The sequence below is a fragment of the Podarcis vaucheri genome, assembly GCF_965113315.1.
Source record: "Podarcis vaucheri genome assembly, chromosome: 5".
NCBI classification, from domain to species: domain Eukaryota; kingdom Metazoa; phylum Chordata; class Lepidosauria; order Squamata; family Lacertidae; genus Podarcis; species Podarcis vaucheri.
Genome location: NC_138763.1, coordinates 47,586,494 through 47,606,595, shown reverse-complemented (window position 1 = coordinate 47,606,595; position 20,102 = coordinate 47,586,494). Strand labels below are relative to the sequence as shown.

At 42.4% G+C, this 20,102-nt stretch overlaps 1 protein-coding gene across 1 annotated transcript in view; it reads left to right on the top strand.

Moving 5' to 3' along the window:
* Positions 1-20,102, top strand: part of CFAP43 (cilia and flagella associated protein 43) — a 46,496-nt gene that overhangs the window by 10,122 nt on the left and 16,272 nt on the right. Inside the window, exons 9-20 of the mRNA XM_082225227.1 lie at positions 1,476-1,607; positions 3,530-3,646; positions 5,623-5,703; positions 6,218-6,366; positions 7,018-7,121; positions 8,279-8,419; positions 9,403-9,572; positions 10,940-11,092; positions 13,280-13,410; positions 14,086-14,257; positions 17,183-17,281; positions 18,517-18,594. Coding sequence (XP_082081353.1) covers positions 1,476-1,607; positions 3,530-3,646; positions 5,623-5,703; positions 6,218-6,366; positions 7,018-7,121; positions 8,279-8,419; positions 9,403-9,572; positions 10,940-11,092; positions 13,280-13,410; positions 14,086-14,257; positions 17,183-17,281; positions 18,517-18,594 — 1,527 coding nt within the window. The remainder of the gene's footprint in view (positions 1-1,475; positions 1,608-3,529; positions 3,647-5,622; positions 5,704-6,217; positions 6,367-7,017; positions 7,122-8,278; positions 8,420-9,402; positions 9,573-10,939; positions 11,093-13,279; positions 13,411-14,085; positions 14,258-17,182; positions 17,282-18,516; positions 18,595-20,102) is intronic.

Below are 20,102 nucleotides of genomic sequence, written 5' to 3'. Positions count from 1 at the left end.
GTCAAGTGCAAGAAGATAAATAGGTACCACTCCGACGGGAAGGTAAATGGCATTTCCGTGCACTGAACTGGTTCGCCAGAAGTGGCTTAATCATGCTGGCCACATGACCTGGAAACTGTACACCGGCTCCCTCGGCCAATAAAGCGAGATGAGCGGCGCAACCCCAGAGTCAGTCACGACTGGACCTAATGGTCAGGGGTCCCTTTACCTTTACCTAATTGCAGGTGTGCAGGCTGGATTCAGACTGGAACAACATTGAGGGTCAGAGTGTGAAAGCCCCCAGCCACCCCTAGTCCTGACCTGTTTGGAGCTCTAAAAATAGCTATTTCTGCAAGAAAAAATGTGCATTCCACAGCAAAGGATGTGTGATAGGGTGAGAGAGAGAGATTTGCCTAAGGTCACATAGTAAGCTCATGGTGGAGATGATATTCAAATCAGGGAATTTGATCTGTAGCTCAGTCACTTAGCTGCTATGCTACACCGACTCACAGGCATCAGCCACACCCTTCTGCTAATTACCCACCTGCTGCCATAATATGCCATCCTGGAGTTGCACCAAATGTAAACACAGAAACTTGTTGCTTATACCTAAGTCCTAAGAGCCAAACTAGACATAAGGCATTGGAGATGGTGAGTGGATATACTGTATTGGCCCGAATATAAGCCACACTTTTTTCTCAAATTTGGGCCGTGAAAAATTAAAATGCGGCTTATATTTGCAACCTTACCGCATGGCTCCCCCCCCCCCCCAATACCAAGAAGCAGCCCAGGAGTGCTGGGCAGTGGCACGCTGCCCACCTGCCACTCCCAAGCCTCCCCCAGCTGCCAGAAATAAGGGGAGAGGCCGCCGGCAAAGCAGCACAGCTCCCTCCTCCAGAGAGCAGCCCGGGAGCGTGGGGCAGTGATGCGCGAGCTGCCGTAAAGAAGGGGGAGGCCGCCCGCAAAGTGCCCCCCCCCCGAAAGCAGCCTGGGAGCTCACAGCCCACCTGCCGCTCCCAAGCCACCCTTGGCACCAGTGGGGAAGGTAGTGCCGGGAGTCGATAGTGCTGGGAGGTGGGCCACACCCGCAAATAAACCTTGAATTTTAAAGGTGTGGCTTATTTGTGGGTGTGGCTTATATTCAGGCCAATACCTCTTAATTATTATTACTTCCTTTTTTTTAGTAGCCACAGGATGGCAAACAAATTTGGTTGGGGCTAGAGCACTGACAGAGGGAAGAGGTTAATCTTTCTCCCTGCACCATGATCCCAGTTTAAATTGCCCCTCTCTAAGTTGCTGTTTTCCCATAAGGGGCAAATACATGTACATTTTCACTAATAGTGTGTTGGGAGGGTATTATTTAGATAATAATTAGGAAAACATTATCGGGAAAACACAGGATTGGGAAAACACTGTCCCTATTTAATTCCACCTAGTTGGTTGCTATGCTGTCTTGCTAATTATGCTTTTAAAGGTGTGTGTCTGTTTTTGCCTAGGATGGCGTTGTGCGTTTATATAAAATCAAAGGCAACAGTTTTCAGATGGAGGACTGTCTGGAAGTGGAAGAGCCCATAACAAATCTTATCTTCTCCCCTGACTACTTTTACTTATTAGTAGAAACAGAAAAGGTATATTGTGAAAGGCAAAGTTGCTAAGGTGCTGATAAATGGTTCCTACCTTAACTTGGGATATTTTAAAAAATGAGCCTATAATCAGTACAATTTGGGATCTATCGTACGCAACAGTAGTGCAGCTCATGTAGGAAATAATCGAATAGTGCTGGATACTGATTTTGCATCTGATTTTAATCTTTGCCTAAACATGCAAATGAGGGTTGAGGTATGAAATTCAGAAGATTAAGTCATATATCTAAAATAAACTTTTAACCCCTTACTTCAGCTCTGTAATTGGGAGCAAAAATGCTGGGGGGAAACCCATGGTTGAGTGTGTGTATATGTGTGTCTCTGCTTGCTTGAATATGTGTGCATGCCTGCTTGCCTATCTGCTCACCTCTGTATATCTTTCTCTGCCTGCTTGAATGTATCTGTGCTTTTCTGCTAATATGTCGTTCTCCCACTGAGTGAGTGTGTGTGCATCTATGGTGTGGGCGGGGTGTGTGTGTCTATTTATGTATACATGTGCTTTATTTGTGATTAATATATGGGGTATGTGTGCTTATGTGTTGGTTATGCTCACTTTGGTCACATCCACATGGCATTTGGCCCCTGGAAGGATGGCAAATCCTCAATGTGACGCTTAGGTTAGCCTGTATTAAAGCCCTGGAAAGGTAAGATGTCTTTGCCTGGCACTGAGAATATAACATCATGGGCACCCATTGAGCCTCTCTGGGCTGAGCATTCCACAACCATATTGGCAGTCCACCACTGAAAAGTCCCTTCCTTTAATAGCCACCCACTACACTTCACCTGGGGACGTGGGTGGCGCTGTGGTCTAAACCACTGAGCCTCTTGGGCTTGCCAATCAGAAGGTCGGTGGTTCGAATCCCCGTGATGGGGTGAGCTCCCGTGGCTCGGTACCAGCTCCTGCCAACCTAGCAGTACAAAAGCACGGCAAAAAGTGCAAGTAGATAAATAGGTACCGCTCCAGCGGGAAGGTAAACGGTGTTTCCATGCGCTGCTCTGGTTTCAGTGTTTCGTTGCGCCAGAAGCGGCTTAGTCATGCTGGCCGCATGACCCGGAAAAACTGTCTGCGGACAAACGCCGACTCCTTCAGCCTGTAAAGCGAGATGAGCGCTGCAACCCCAGAGTCCTCTGAGACTGGACTTAACTCTCAGGGGTCCTTTATCTTTTACACTTCACCTGGCAGGGGCACCTGGAGAAGGGCTGTTTAAAAAGATCTCAGAGTCTGGGCACTTTACACCTATCTTTCTTCTTCTTAGAAAATAGCTACCAGCATTTCCTCATTGTGCTCTGCCATATTAGCAGTAAATCAGGATCAAAAAAGTAGTCAAATGTCAATGAAATTGCATGTGGTTGCTACAGAAAGCAAGTTGTTAGTGTGACAGCCAGTTTTTCAGTCCTTTATGGAAATGCATAAAATAATTGAATCATATACAGTGGTGCCTCGCAAGACGAAAAGAATCCGTTCTGTGATTCTCTTCGTCTAGCGGTTTTTTCGTCTTGCAAAGCAAGCCCATTGATGGCTTAGCGGATTAGCGCTATTAGCGGCATTTAGCGGCTTATCGGCTGATCGGATCAGCTGATAAGCGGCTTAGCGGCTTAGAAAAAGGGGGGAGGGGGAAAAACCCGCAGGAACTCGCAAGACATTGTCGTCTTGCGAAGCAAGCCCATAGGAAATTCGTTTTGTGAAGCACCTCCAAAACGGAAAACTCTTTCGTCTAGCGAGTTTTCCGTCTTGCGAGGCATTCGTCTTGCGGGGCACCACTGTAACCTGATGTTCGTCAATTTGAGTTCAAATCTACTTCTCAACATCTAAAAAAGAAAATTGAGAAAGATAGGTGCATTTTTCTCAAAGAATTTAGGATAAGCTTTTTCTGTCCTCATAATAGATTATCATATCCACTTAACAGGGATCACTCTACGCTTTTAATCCTAACGATAATGAACATGTTATCAAGTTAATGGATGCCAGTATAAGCCATTTTGTAGGAGCTGGGTTTCTTGTTCCAGGAAACAAGCACTGTGTGGTAAGGAACTCTTATTTTCCAAATAACAGAAGAGAGAAACCAGTGTTTTTTAATGCACTGTCACAACCTTTGCCAGCTTGCAGTCCTCCAGATGTTTTGGACTACAACTTCCATTAGCTGTAGGAATTGTGCTCCAAAATAGCTAGAGGCCGCCCAGTTGGGAAAAGGCTGCACCATCATCTTGTGAAGGCTATTACAATTCAAGATTCCAAATGAGATCCGAAAACCTATTTCCATATTGATTGTTCTACTTTGATGTTTTTATCCTATTCATTTTACAAAGCACTGTAAGCAGCTGGATAAGGCAGGCTGTAAATAAAAACTAAATACAGGCAGTGACCATTTTTGGCTTGTCCAATTGACACGCGATCACTGATGCATGGGTCCTTTTGGACCCAGAAGAGGGCAGAATGGGGGTATAATGGGGCAGGGTGGGTTTATGCATGCTCTGCCAAATGTATGTGGGGGCTGGGAACAAAACCCCTGCACAAAAATGGTCACCACCTGTAACAAACAAATACAGTGGAACCTTGGTTGTCGAACTTAATCCATTCTGGAAGTCCATTTGACTCCTGAAATATTTGAAAACCAAGGTGCGGCTTGCAATTGGCGCAGGTGCCCCGGAAACAATAGCCGCCAGCCGCATCGGACGTTCGGCTTCCGAAAAATGTTCAAAAATGAGAACGCTTCTGGGTTTTTGGTATTCGGGAGCCAATTTGTTCGTCAACTAAGCTGTTCGAGAACCAAGGTTCCACTGTAACTAACTGGCATTTTTATTTCAATGTATATAAGCCATGCAGTGGGAGCTGTGCTAATGAGCCTTGCTTTAGTCCTACTGCTAGAGAAGGAAGAGGATGAGGCATTTCACTAGTAAGCCAAACATAGGAATAGGCAGGGTTGTGCTCTCCAGACAGCATGGCAAGTGGTCAGGGATGATGGGAGTTGAAGTCCACTATCTCTCTGTATACTGAAACTCTTGGTGCAAAGTTGTTGCATCCCTTTGCAGTGGTAGGTAGTTTAAGCACCACCTTTAGATGTCAGGCCTCTTACAGTTAATCTCACATGACTCCCTTTTGAAATCGGTGCTTCTAGACTGTCAGTTTTGTGAGAGGTATTCAAGTTAGGTTTGTGCAGTTCAACTAGATTAAAGGTCTCTGCCATCCTAGCACAGCAAATCAAAAGAAACTGGCCTTATATGGTTTAGCGAGTAATAGGGAACTGCATTAAAAATGGCGGGATGAATGAATTACCAACAGGAACCCATATAAACATGCTACAAGCAAATCAGGATGAATGCAAAATGATTGCCCATTGTTGCATAACTGCCCCGTAAACAAATAAGGAGAACTGCTCACTAAAATCTGGAAATAGTGTAGCCACAAGTACGCCCTCAGTCACAAGGTGTGTTAGCTTGAGTGTCAACAGATTGCTAACTTACTTATTTTCTCTAAGAACTCTGTTTTGTCTATAATAATGTCCTGGGGGGAGACCAGATAGATTGGATAGCGCATCTTTGTTTTTTAAATTTGGAACTGCTCTAGTAACATAGAAATGGGGTTTAGGATCTGATATTAAAAGCAAATGGGTTGCATGAAGCAAGGATCTGAACCCTCTTTCCTCCTATGGCTTAGCACCACCTTGCCCTTCTCACTAAATACTTTCTCCCTCTTCAGAGCCAGAGTAGCATCAGCTTCAGGTTTCAGAGTCCCAGATAGGATCAAAGTGCCTGGAGAGTAGTGCTGATGGGAGATATCCCAGGAGCCTGGTCGGAAGCTCTGAATTTCTCACTCGCAAACTTGGTTTTGCTTTTAAAGTTGGATCCAGCATACAAAATTGCTGCCATTACATCTGTTGGCTCTTAAGTAAACTTGTTCAGTGCAAATAGAGCAGACTGGTGTGCATAGCTAGTATGTCAAGTCACCAACCTGATTTATTTTCAATTGTTGCTTACAGCGTTTTCCCCTCTTATATTGTAGTCTGTAGCAGGATCAGGAGAGGTACATGTTTGGCAGTTGGAAGATGGTGCTTTTGTCAGCAAGCTATGTCTACATACCTTGGTATGCACAAACAGAATCTGAGTATGTAATTAATGAGACATTTTATCTGTTGTCTTATTCAAGCCAGCAATACATTTGGTCCAGCAGAGAACTAGAGTTTTGAGAGAGACCAATATTATTTTTCCTAGTAAAACAGTCTATCCAATAGAGCTTTTGGTATAGAAAAACCAAGAGTACTCTGATGGTACTTAATGAAAAAAATGAAAAAGAATATGATATTATATATATATGGATTCACTGTTTGCTATTTTACAAAGCATGCTTTTGAACTTCTATGGAATTTTAAAAACATTTCTGAAGCTGTTTCATATGCAAATGTGTCAAGAATAAAACAAGAAGAATTATGTTAACTAAGTATGGCCTAATAATGATCCATGCGTGATTGATAGGATTCTTTTTCGAAACCCCATAAAAGTAACTTGCACTTGAAAAACTAAGAATCCTTGTCATTGCCATAAAATGTTTCTTAAGATCCTGTCACGGTGAAATTCACTGTCATTTGTTCTTTCTATAGGTCACTGCAATGGCCTGTAGCCTTTCATGTTCATGTGTCACAGCGGGAACTAAAAAGGGCCAACTTTACTTTATAGATCTTACTGCCATTGAAACGCCTAGGGTGGTTCACCGAGTTTCCATTTCTGAGCATCCTATTCAATTTTTGCAGTAAGTATATTGAGAAAGCAGAGCAAAAAAGACTGCCTGGGCTCAAACACAAGCAGGGGGCCCACCGGATGCAAAGGGGTCAGCAAACCCTTTTTGGAGGGGGCCAGTTCACCTTCCCCCAGACCTAGTGGTGGGATGGACTGCGCGCGTGCGGTGGAGGCGGCTTCTCTCTCTCTCTCTCTCTCTCTCTCTCTCTCTCTCCAGCCCCTCCCCTCCCCCAAACCTAAATCCGGCCCTGGTCGGGCACCAGCAGCCCCTGGAGGGAGTGACAGATGCCGCCATCTCCCTGCCATATCAGTTGCCATATTTCAAGACAAAAACAATACTTAATTAAGCATGGCAGCCCCCATCCTCTGGAACTCTGCCTATTTAGATCAAGTAGGCACCGTCACACTACTATTTCGGGTGCCTGCTAAAAGCTATTGTGTTTATACACACCTACTCAGGTGTTTAGAAAATTGGAGTAGCTTTAGTCTGTTAACTTATATATGCTTTAAAGTAGGGTTATATTTTTTCTTGATTTACTGTTTTATCTTTTGTAAACAGCTTTGAGGGTTATTTTTAAACAATCAAGCAATGTATACTTTTAGTGAAATAAATAGTTAATAAATAATTTTTGATGTACTATATTTGTTCCTTTTCCCTCTCAAGCTATGAACAAAGTGGTCAGTTTCTCATAACGTCAACAATAAATGGATATATCTTTATTTTAAATGCTCTGCCCATGGAATCATTTCAAGTCCTTGGATACGTAGGTAATACAGTACGTTCAAAATTCATGGATATTTGTTGACTGCATATGCTGGCTGCAATATTTGCAAATGGTAATGGATATTATTTCCTGAGCATTTTTAAAGAAGATGATACTCTGCAGAAACTGAAGGTTTTACTTCAAAATAATAGTTTGTCTTAAGGCTGAGAGAGAATATCATCCGGCCTGTACACTATCCACATTTAAGGGAAATTCCTTGACACTGGATTTTTGCTAGCACCCTGTGAATATTTGCTTTAGTTTCCTTAAAAATAAATAAGTGTCTGCATAGCTTCTATAGCAACAGAAGAAAATCTGAAAACACTATGGCAGGTAATTGGGGGAGGGGGGCTGTTTCCTAAAGGCTCTTTCTGTTCATTGGAATTTTGAGGACCAACTCAATTTTTTTTAATGGGTTAATAATAGAACTGATATATATCCACTCATTGTGACCTGGTGTATCTATCGTGCTGATTTCTTTTTGGGGTGAGCAAGCCTAACGTTATGCATAACACCCTTGCACAAAGGAGCTGTAATGGGCTTCTTTGAGTTTTTAATAATAAAGTGGTGAAAAGAACTGTTATCGGAACTCCTACATTCTTTTATAAGACTGAATGCATATGTTAGGTCCCCACTTCAGATCAGGGTCGTGGTGCTGGCAAAGAGAGATTTAAACCAGCTTTCTAATTCTGGTTTGTCCACCTTCCAAGCTGCAGTTTGCAATATGCTTAAGTTGTGTAACAAATTACAAGTGATTAAGAGTGCCTTCAATTGGGACTAGGTTTTTATGTGTATATGTGTGATATAAAGTTGACTATCTTCTACTTCCAATGTTGCTGGGAATCAGAAGTAGGAAGTGTGCTGCTGTAGTAAGGTCCTACTTGCAGGTTTCCCATAGGCATCCGATTGACTATGGCAAGAACAGGATGCCCGAATAGATAGGCCTTGCGCCTAATTCAGCAGGGCTTTCCTTATGTTCTCAGGTTTTTTCCTGTAGAGAAATAGTCACAGACAAAGAGGCCCTAATTTCAAAAGCTAGTCTACCTACCTCTTTACTTGGTGTTGCCTTCCCAGAGCTCCTAATATATTGTACGCCAATAGAAGGAATATATCATTGTGATTCTCTACCTTGCTTGAAATACTGATTTCTCTTCACTTTAGCAATGACCAGTGAGATTCTTGATATAACTTCAGTCTATGATGTAGAACAGAGTTCAACTGAAGTGATTGTACTCCTTTGTCCACCGGAGATCAAAAGGGCACGAGTGGAGATATTTAATCTTCCTTCAAAGATTGTTCTGGGTAAAAATGAAATACCGTGTGAAGTTCTGCTATAGTTGTGTCCTGTATTAGTCATTTTTAAAAATCAAATATGCTAACTGGAAACCCATTCTCCAGGTGTGGAGCCCTTCCTTGCCAAAATGGACCATCTACACACGGGGGTGGGGGGTATTAGCAGACTAATGAGAACCCCAAGGTTCACAACAGTACAAGCATTATTTGGGGTGGACTCTAAAGAGGGGAGGGAGAACAGGACTTGCTATATTCTGTGATCATGAAATGCTGGCTAACTGGAGGCGGGAACAGAAAACTGGAGTTGGGAGGGTGGGAATGGAATGGGAATGGAATGGAACATCCTGGGAAGGGATGTGGCTAAGCAGGAGTACTCTACCACTCTGCACATTTCGTTGTGGGTACTTCTAATTCTTTCTCTCTGTGTAGGGTAATCACAGAGAATGAAGGGAATCTAGCATAGTAGAACCAGGAACAAAAAGCAAGAAAATGGAGAAAGCCTTTGCTTCTTATCTCCATAGTGTCTCATTTATAGGGAGAAGTGTGAGGATGCACATTTTGGGCTTGTCTACACTTCCGCTTGTCAAGTGCCAAGAAAACATGCGTCCCAGCTGTTCTTTGTTTGTCCCATGCTTTCTAGGCACGGGTCTGAGTGGTTTAGCTGTTGTCCTGCCACTTTCCCCTAGAAAACCAGCTTTTTAGTGTTAAATCGGAGCAAACATCAATCCAGAGAAAGCCTGATTGATGTTTGTTCCAATTCAGCAGTAAATGGGGTTTTTGCAGGGGAAAACAGAAGTGTGGATGAGTCCTTTGTACAGATATTCTAGAGATTCAGGCTATAACTACACATTTGATTGAGAGCCTGATCTATGTACTTAACACTTATCATGTGCTTTTTACATTATTATTTTTAGTGAGAGAGAACTACTGACATGGAAGTAACGTCTTTCTCTCTTCCCCATCCCACTATGAATCTTTTTTTTTTCCTGTAGAAAATGATGAGTGTATCAATGAAAGAGGGCAGTTGAAAGAAAGTGTCATTCAGACCCGTGCGTATGAACTAGAATATGCTCTAAGTTCTGTGGTCAAGCGGAAGGACAGCACGGTGTTTGGCTATGCTACACAGGCACCTTTCATCTGCAAATACCATTTTACGTCAAAGGTATGATCCTATTGCACAATAAATCAGGTGACTTAAGGTGGTCAACCTAGATGTGAAATTTGTTAACTGCATTTCCATTTCTTTAAGCTCTTAGAATTCACAGCCTTGGAGCCTAACAATCTGGGCCCTACAGCAGTAGGAAGAGGGTTTAACTCCTACTCCCATTTTCCTTATGCACTCCCCAGTTTTCCAAATCTGACACTTTATCCTAGATAAGTAGCTATGTGTGGCTTCCTCAGTGCATCTACCATCTTCTTGCAGGATGCACACTTGTAGTTCACAGGAGCCTCGTGCTTTGCACCAATAACAATCTCTGTGTCCTTAATGCTGGCCTCAAACCAGTCTGCTGTGCTTTTTTGCTAAAAGAGGACATAGCTGTGTTGTAGGTTGCCTCTTCGATGTAGTTCTACCTTCCTTCAGTGCCAGTGCTTGTTCAACGGTATCGGAGAAGCATTCACAAAGTTCAGGTATGGCTGTTGTAGAAGTGTTTATTTGAGGTCACACTTTCTTCTTTGTGCTATCCATCTCTTTGGCTGGAGATAGATCTTGCTCACCACTAGGGAGTGATCCAAGTTTAATAACATGTCCAAAAAGGAACTAGCTCCAGTTCATGATCTTTCATGTACAAAATGAAGTGGTTCCTTCATGTTGATTTCACAGTTCAAGTTCATCCAGTTGGTCCTCAGTAATTTTCCTCAACATTCAGAACGTTGCAAGCTGCTGTGGTGAAGTATAAAATAATCAAGTTGGAAGTAACTTAAGGCTGTGCATCAAGGGAGAATGAACTTGAAGATGAACTTGAAATTGTTCAGCGTCCTGCATCAAAATGAATTTAATTCTCATTCAGTTCACCTGCCAATTACGGGAAATACTTTCAGGCATAGTTCAGAGATTTCTTTAACTAATTTAGGAAACTTCATTAAATCAATCTATTTAATTCCAAGCACTGATGACATCACTGGCACATGCCAGGGCCTGGCAGTCTCAGTCCCTGATTGGCATTCGCATAGTAGATAGGAGATTTCCTGCCATGCTTCCAAGGCTCTGTTTGCAAAGCCAAGAGCTGTAGTGGGGTCTATTGGTTTGAGACTGAGCAACCTTGTACTCACAAGAACTTCATGGGGCCAGCAAGACTGTTACGTCCTGGAGAGCAGCTCCAATTTCTGCCCAAGAGAACTACATGTAGGGTTGGCAGTAAAGCCTACTACAAACAGCAGTCCGCATAAAGATTTAGCATAGCCCTGTCTTAAGTCTTAAAAATTGTCCATCCTCTTATTTTCTTATGTTTTCTTAGCTATTTTACATGAGGATTCTTGAATACTACCACAATCACATCTGCTATGTAATGTTACCTGTTCAATTCACAGATAACCTGGAAAGACCAGCCAATCGTATTTGCAGAGAGGACGACACCAAGCAAACAGTTTGGACGGGGTTTCCTGGAATTGTCAGCACATGGCAAGTGGTTAGCTTCAGCTTCAGAGAGTGGCCTCTTATTTATCCATGATGCTTCAAATCTGGTATTTGTCATAGTGTGGCTCCCATTAACCTTTGCTTGTCAGAAGTATGTCATAGGTGCTTAAGCTAACTAATAAAATAATCTATGCAGCTTAATCTTTCATGCACGTATTATTCCAATTTTAACCTCTCCAGTAAGACTATTAGTGCTACTAATAGCAGACTGCTGACAAAAGAATATGCATTTTATCTCACTGGTCTCAGTTAAAAATAAAATACCACTTTCCCCCCTTTCATTCAGTGATCTGTTTACAAACGAAGCAGTCTTTATAACAGAACAACATGCTCACATTAAAATTTGTGCATAGTGTTACTGTTTCTTCACATTCCTATTATTTGGGTACAACTTAATTTAGCTTAATGCAGGATTGGGTCTTACCCATGGCATGTAAATCTTTGTGTTTTGGCTCTGGTTCAGGCAGACCAGAACACAAAGGACTGGAGGAGGGTGACATAACCTAAGATAGGAGTTCTGAAGATGGCAGATGGGAGAAAGGAGGATGCACGAGTTCAGCAGCTTCTCCAATGGCACGTTGTACAGACTAAGTTGACTGTTGTCAGAGCTTTATCAGTGGGTGCAGACTGGCCTTTGAGTTCAGCTGATCTTCTTCAAGTTCATCCTGAAACCATAAGTCATTGTTGAGCTATGGAACTCTGTCATGGTTTTGCTGAAGAACCACCCTGAACCACATTGAACCATGCTTAAGAAACTAGGAGCTAACCATGAGATGGTGTGCTTTTTGTCCCAGCTCCTCCCTTGCCATGCATGAATTCCCCAAAACATTTCTGATAACCTTAACCATGACAAGGGGCTGTATTTATCAGTTTCAACCTAGTTAATGAGAATCAGGTTCCCTCTTAACCAGGGTTTGCACACCTTCAAATTCCAGTTAGCATTAAACATGGTGCAGATATAACCGTTAATCATAATTAAGATTGTCATGGTAAATATGCATAACTTGCAATCTGCTGGAACCAGAGGCCTTTTTTGGTATTATTCTGAAAAACCTGTATAAGCGGGGGGGGGGGGGAGTTGCACACTCTAGCTCCCTGCTCCCCCCCCCCCCATGCCTACCTAATCCCATGTTGAGCATAAAGGTCAGTTTAGGTTTTCTAAACCTGCTTTTAGAAGCTTCCCCACAATCAGAATCCTAGTTATCAGGGTTCCTGGTCGCAAGCAGGCTTTTAAGCACATTCAGCTGAGCATTCTGTGAGCCCTCCTTCAAACCTTCTTGTGAAACATGAGAAGTTTGTGGATGGCATGGGTCTCACCAGAACATGCACAGACATTGAAGATGGGGCTGGTGTGCAAAATCCCCTACGCAGTGTTAAAACACAGAATAATGCCTATACAGAGCTAGGATCTTACTTCTTTCCAGGTATGAAAGAGTGAAGTGTTTCCTGCACTTTCAGAGCTTCATCTGCCACATCCATCAGTGAGAAACTCATGTGCATGTGACGCTCTAAATCATGGCCTTTGTCTCTAAATTAATATTCAGCTTTTCTCATTTAAACGTGAATATAGTGAACCACATACCTATTAAAATGGACATGGCTGCAGAATGTGTTTTAGATGCATTTATTTCTCTTTGGTCTGATGGGGTACAGATTACAACAATTAAATAAACTGGTCAAGTACTGACATAATGTTTCCAATCTCTCTTGTTTTAAAAATAAACTTTAAATTTTTTTAAAATGAGAACAAAATGCAAACAACATTAAACATACTGATATAACTGGGGTGTAGTGGCGGAGGAAAACTAGAATGGATAAGATGAAGGGGAAGAAAAGGGAAAATAATACCCTCCATTAATTCATGTGCTGCATCTTTCATCAGTATCCAAGGCATCGAAAAATTACTTTATCCTAATCTTCTAAAATATATCTTCTCCACAAACTTAATTGGATCATTGGGGGTCTATGTACCGTCTCTGTTGTATTGATGTACTGTATATAAAAAAATTTAAACCAAATAGCATAAAAAACATCTGATTTAGATTCTTTCCTAGTTACTTTTCATTGATATGTGAGATGCTCAGAGAGAGCTGTATCCCAGATTCTACCAGCCCAATCTCTTCACCATAGTTAAGAGAATAAAAGCAGGTTGCAGAATCTCAATGTCCCTCTCTCTAGAAGGAATTCCTTGACTATCAGGTAACAGTGGTATTTTTTCTCTCTTCCTGCTTAAGGAGGTTCTGACTCGTGAATACTGCCATTCGTATCATGGACAGGGAATCAGATCTTTGGCATTCTCACTGGATGGCCAACATATTCTTGTAAATGGCATGCAGGACGGTGCACTTGTTTGTCTGAAATGGAAGTATGTATAAGCTGAAGAATGCCTGTATATGACATAAAACAGCCTTTCAGCAATTCCATTAGGCTATCGTTTCCTATTCAACAGAGCAATTTAAATACTTTTATATACTTATATCTCTATTATTTGACCCCAAACAACTAGTTTTATGTCAGCAACTAAGGGTCTCTCCTGCTTTTTTTGGTAGGTGTGTTTTCTAATGTGTCATTTACAGTATACTGGATTTCCCCCACATTTTTCTGCTTTATTAGGTGTTCTGCAGTCCTTCCCAGTGTTACTATATTATTGCTATCTGAGTGGCGATGGAGGGTGGGACTCTAGCACCATAGCAAAAGAAAACCTGCATAAAAATTGTGAAGTTGGTGGTGTAAACATTTACAGGATTTTGGGAGGAAGTAGAGCAACATGCAGTGAATGGAAATGGAAACTGCAGGTGCAAACAGTATTGAAAGTGGGAATGCATATAACCATCATGAGCACAAATCACCATGAATTGCAATAAGAAAGATGCCTGGAATGGCTCTAATTTAATTGGCATGGGCTGCTATCCTGACCATTTATTTTTGAGCAAATAAGCATTAGATTTAGATATAACAATCTTTTGATCAGTCCATTAATTATGGTGGTACAACCTTACCAATTTCCTAGTTGTTTAATTTCTCTCTCTCTCTTTTGCAGGAAACTGGGAGAGCGCAAATCAAAGGACGCCACTGACTTCGGAGCTTACCTTCTTAGCAACGTACTCGGCAACTATATTTTCCAAGGAAATGCACACCTAAAGACCATGCCAGAATGGGCAGTGGCATCAAGTCCCACATTTAAGTTATCATTGGATAGCATTTCTTCTCAGGTTTTAAGACTTTTTAAATATACTAGTGTGGTATTTGAAACATAGGTGCTATATAGATCCGTGATGTTCATGTATGGAAGTTGTGGATGAGTTACAGTGCATCCTCAATCTGTTGTTAGAGGATGTATGGAGAAAATGACAGATGAATGCCCTGGATAAAGTGATGTGATTGATGGAGGTCTTGCGTGAAGCTGCCATAAACTAAGCTTAATAGGAATAAAATACAGAATTGATGAAGATATATATATATATATATATATATATATATATATATGCAGGTTTTGGTGTCTTCGGGTGTCTTCCCGTGTAAGAGTCGGGGTGTCTGTGCGACGTTTCGACGAGGTCTCACTCGTCATCTTCAGGCTGGTGCTTTCGGCTTCTTGTTACTGGAACAGAGCAGAGTCTGGTGTTTGAGTTCCTATAAATACTGTTGAGGGGTGTGGTGTATAGCCTCCAACGTTCTGGGCAGAGAGGAAGTTCCTAGATTAGTGTGCCTTTTCTTCTTTTGTTCCTTAATTACTTGAGGGATATCTTGGGTGATTTCATGAGTGATATTCTGAATATCACTGGGTGGGTCATTAAGTGTAGATTAGTTGCTAAAGCTCTCGTGTCTTGACCTCTTGAGCTTGTGAAGAGTTTTTCTGAGAAGATGGCTGTGCTGCATTTAGTTGTGCTCTGGCTTGGCTTCGTGTATAGGGGCGAGCTATGGTTTTGTGCCTTGTGCCAGCCAGATCTGTGTAGGGATTGCAGGGGGGTGCAGCATCCGGAGGTGCCACTATAGTTTGGTTACTGGATGGAGTCTGTAATATGTCTGTGGAGAGGGTCTGGGTTTGGGTCTGGTGTGGTTGATTGGTGACGGCGTTCTGTGTGCCTCTGGTTCTGGTGTCGGTTTTTGTGGGGAGGGCTAATTTCCAGATGTCTGGCAGGCGGGACGTGTCGTCACGCTTGTTCATGTTGTGAGGGTGTTTCTCTATCTCGATGGCTTCCATGATTATTCTCTTGTGGTGATGTTCCATGTTAAAGAGCAATTTGGAATCTGGAATTTGGAACGCCGTCACCAATCAACCACACCAGACCCAAACCCAGACCCTCTCCACAGACATATTACAGACTCCATCCAGTAACCAAACTATAGTGGCACCTCCGGATGCTGCACCCCCCTGCAATCCCTACACAGATCTGGCTGGCACAAGGCACAAAACCATAGCTCGCCCCTATACACGAAGCCAAGCCAGAGCACAACTAAATGCAGCACAGCCATCTTCTCAGAAAAACTCTTCACAAGCTCAAGAGGTCAAGACACGAGAGCTTTAGCAACTAATCTACACTTAATGACCCACCCAGTGATATTCAGAATATCACTCATGAAATCACCCAAGATATCCCTCAAGTAATTAAGGAACAAAAGAAGAAAAGGCACACTAATCTAGGAACTTCCTCTCTGCCCAGAACGTTGGAGGCTATACACCACACCCCTCAACAGTATTTATAGGAACTCAAACACCAGACTCTGCTCTGTTCCAGTAACAAGAAGCCGAAAGCACCAGCCTGAAGATGACGAGTGAGACCTCGTCGAAACGTCGCACAGACACCCCGACTCTTACACGGGAAGACACCCGAAGACACCAAAACCTGCATATATATATATACACACACACACACACACACACACACACACACACACACACACATATACATATACATAGGCATGCAGAAAGGGCATAGGGAACTGGGTATGTTTGTATTCTCTTTCACTAGATTTTAGGACCATCTTCCTGTTCAGCTTATTAGAATGTTGAAAACTAGTGAAGACTGGCAGCTCACTGGATGACCCAGACCTGTATTGTCAAGTTGTTGGGGAAGACAAAATGAGATAGCCAGGGCTTGACATTCTTGCTCATCCCCCTTGCTATAGTGACAACCATGTTCTGTTGACAGAGCTAAGCCTGAAGCTTCCTCCCAATACTGGAGCTACAGAGGAGGGAGCCCAAAACATGAGCAGGTTCTGCAGTATGTTTTAGATCTTCATTTCCCGCATACAAGCAGAAAGCAAAACAAATGGCTACCTTCATACTCTGGTTCTGGACAATGGAGAGGCTCTTGTCTGAGCCTTCCATGCAATTATAATGTCTAATGTGCTAGAGGAAAGGGAGCCCTGAATGCTTCCCCCAACCCTCAGAAGCTCTGAACTGCAGGGAATTGGCTGAGAGTTCATTTGTTCCTGACCTCATTTTGTGCAGCATGGTATCAAGGATAAAACCCCACCCCATGAGGCAGGGGCATGCCCTAATTATGAGAAGTTTGTGACTGGCCAACATGGCCACCCAAAGGATATTGACTCATTGCAGTAACCCAATGATAAGCCATTCTGAGCTCTTTGAAAGAATGGTAAGATAAAACTGATAGAGGCCATGGATCATCATTCAGTCCCACTTTGTATTGTCCTCCATGGCATTATGCATCTACTGTTGTGATGATGTTTTAGTAAATATAACGCTTAGTATAGTTCTAATCCCTTTAGAAGCAAGGAAATGTGATGAGTGGCAAAGGTTTGTAGGGCTAGGCAGGCCCCAGACCAGCATAATAGTGAACTTAGTTTTCTGATTAGTTTCTATAAACAATCATTTTTATACGGTAATTGTAACAACCATGGTAGTCTGCCACCAGCATTGACAAATCTTGTTGGGTGTCTATGCAAAGCAAGCCTTATAATAATTATTTCATTTATTCAGATTTATTTAAATTTGCACTCTCCCATCCTATAAGAAAAATTAAGAGAGCAAATGTTAAATATCTTAAAATGAAAATTCAGTATACAAAATGGAAATAAAAAATACAGTACTAACACATTTTGGTGGCTGAAAATTCTGAAGATATATCAATAATAGGTCCTGTCTTTATTTCTTTTTTAATATAACATTGCAGAAGGCATCATTTATTGATACAACAGAACAAGATGAATACTTTCTTCTGACTCAAGCAAAACCTGAAGAGACTACATGGTTGGACCAGAAAGCAGAGATGGTAATTTGTCCAGTGCTGCAATAAAGTCTCGGTGGCAACTGAAATGTGTTTTGGTGTCGTGCTGCTCTGTTTTTAAAGCTGCCCCAGTATCAAAAAACTGGTAGAAATCACTTGGGAGTGAAAACCGAGCAGCTTAGGCTATGTATGTACCAATGCCCCTCTTTTCATTTCTGTTTGATTCCTCTTTAGACCAGTTTAGACATTACCACTCTGGTTGAAATAACATGGTTTGCTGAACCGGGAAGAAGCAACAAACTTGAGAGCCCACTCCTCCCCAGTCACTTTTCCTTTTGTATGCCTAACTGCCTGATTTGTTTGCTTTGACATCCAAACCTGCAAAACTGAGCCACAGTTTCCCAGTTTGGATACCATAGGAAATCATGTAGTCTGCTCCCAAATGAGAGGATTATGGAAAGGCAGGAGAGGGTGCTCAAATTCATAACAAATTCTCAGTCCAACAAACCAGGTTTTGTTGGAATGGGAATGTGGTGTCTGAACCAGATCTATGTATCAGAAAATTCATTTGCTTCTCTCAGGAAGTTTGCAGTCTGCACCATTAATAGCACAGGATTACAAGTGATTGGGACACTTACTATCAAGCAAACCTGCTGGTTGGTCACCCAATCATTCACCACTGGCGCCTGTCCTTATTTCTGTTCTAGCCAAGTTTTTTGACTGAAACTACAGGCAGTAAGATTTTCACATTATAATCTCCATTAGAGCTTACCTGTACTTTATTTCATATATCTAGAATCACATTGTTAGTTACTTAGCAGCTCCCTCAAGGCATAGCATCTGTTCCTGGCTACTTCTTCTCTGCTCTTGGTCATTACAAAAAAATTCTCAGTCCTACCCCCGGAGCAATGTCATTTGGTGGGGGAGGCAGCCCTCATGTTCTTGTATTGTACATTTCATGTAAGCCAACTTGAGGATCTTTCTATATCAAAAAATACAGGGGTGCTTGAAGCAAAACAGGAAGTGCTGCACTGCTGCCAGCACCACTATACCTGCTGTGCCAATTTTGAGAGATCTCACCCGAAATCAAGCCAATGTCAGCATCACTTCTCCACTGGCAGATGTGGAAGGGCACCTGCAGGGGGTTTCCGCTGCCTTAAGTGGCGGCCTCACCCTGCCTGATTCAGAAAGATGGGTTAGAAATCAAATGAATGATTAATAAACAAACATCTTTTCCTCTCTCTCTCTCTCTCTTTGTCCTTCTCTCTATTACATCCTAGGCTATGAATGTGGAATCCAGAAAGTTTCATGGAAAGAGAAGAGAAGTAAAAATCAGAATTAGACAGCTACGCAAAAAGGTGTGTGTTGACAGATTTTCAGAAGCATTTTCAGGGCATTGCCCTTTAGCTTTTCCATAGCCATAGATAACACTGCCCATTTCATAGTGGCTTTTAAACATAGCTTTAAATCCATTCTCTGGAGACCCTTAACCTGAATAGGAACCATTATCCCCTAATAACTGGGAGCTAATATGGGCAGAAAAGATCAAATGGGTCATTTTCACAGAGTCAAAACTCAGTTGCAGCTGCATATAAAGGGCATTTAAGAGCAGACCCGCATCTAATGTGCCACTTAGGGAGGAATTTCAAAGCCTGCATCTTTATTCTGCATTTTATCACAACATACAAAAAGCGAGCCTTGCATATCCTGCAGCAATAACGTAGGCTGAGCAATAACTTAGGCTGAGGTTGCCACTCTCCAAAAGTGGAGAGGACACTTTTGGCTGGAGTCAGATGCTTATTCCAACTGTCTTGCACTTGGGTTTCCTTCTGCCTTCATGAGATTAGATAACAGTTTTGATGTGTTCTCTTTAAGACTGATTTTATTACAGTAGGTAACTGGATGCCACTGTAAATGTTTCCATTTGGTTGCTGCTATGTGCAAGTGTTGATTACCACATAGACTGGCATGCTCATGTGGAGTTTCTTTATGCCAGTATCCTGTGTTTTGCTGCTCTACTTTTTATTATTTGATATATTTTATTATTACAATGGTTTCTGTCACTTATTTTAATGACTACAGTTCTCCAGGGTGTTTTATAGCAGGAAAGTGTGATGAGAGCAACGATATCCTTCACTTTTGGTGGTGATGTGCCTCTGAATACCAGCTGCTGGGAAGCACAAGTCAGAGAGGGCTGTTGTGTTCAGGCCTGTTTGCATGCTGGCCTGATTATTTATACTAGTGAACATAACTAGGACCATTGTGGAGAATCTTCGTTTGACAGAACCAGTCCAGGAGATAAGCAATTCTCACATGTTATGGCCTCCATTAGGGAGCACCACATCATGGAGCCATTTTGCCCTTAGACGTTAGAGATGGCAGTGGTTGTCTTCAAAAGGGAATGTTGTCTTCTCAAAAGGGAGTGTAATGCCCAATAGTAAGATCACGGGAGGCATATGGGTGAGTGTCCAAGCTGCAAGTAAGAGCAGAGCCAAATGCCACATATTGGAGTCAATGCAATGCAATAAACCCTGGAGAACTTACAGAGGCTGTAAGTCACTGTCATGGACATGACTTCCCACAGTCAAGATGAGCAGTCTGAGTGGGGGGGATAGTCAGTCAGAAGTGGAAGAAAGAGACTTGCCTCTTTCTCAGCCAACCGAAGGCAGTGGATTACAGCCCCCCTTCTCAGAAGGAGGAGAGGCTACTTTATCAGTACAGTGAGAGCAGGCTGGACGGAGGCCAGTTGTCTGAGGAGCAGCTGTTAGTCACCTAACAGGGGAGGGGAAACTCTTTGTCAGAGGAAGAGGTGGGAGATAACCCTGAGTGTCCCAGGGCTCACAGAAGAACAATAGTCAAGGAAAGG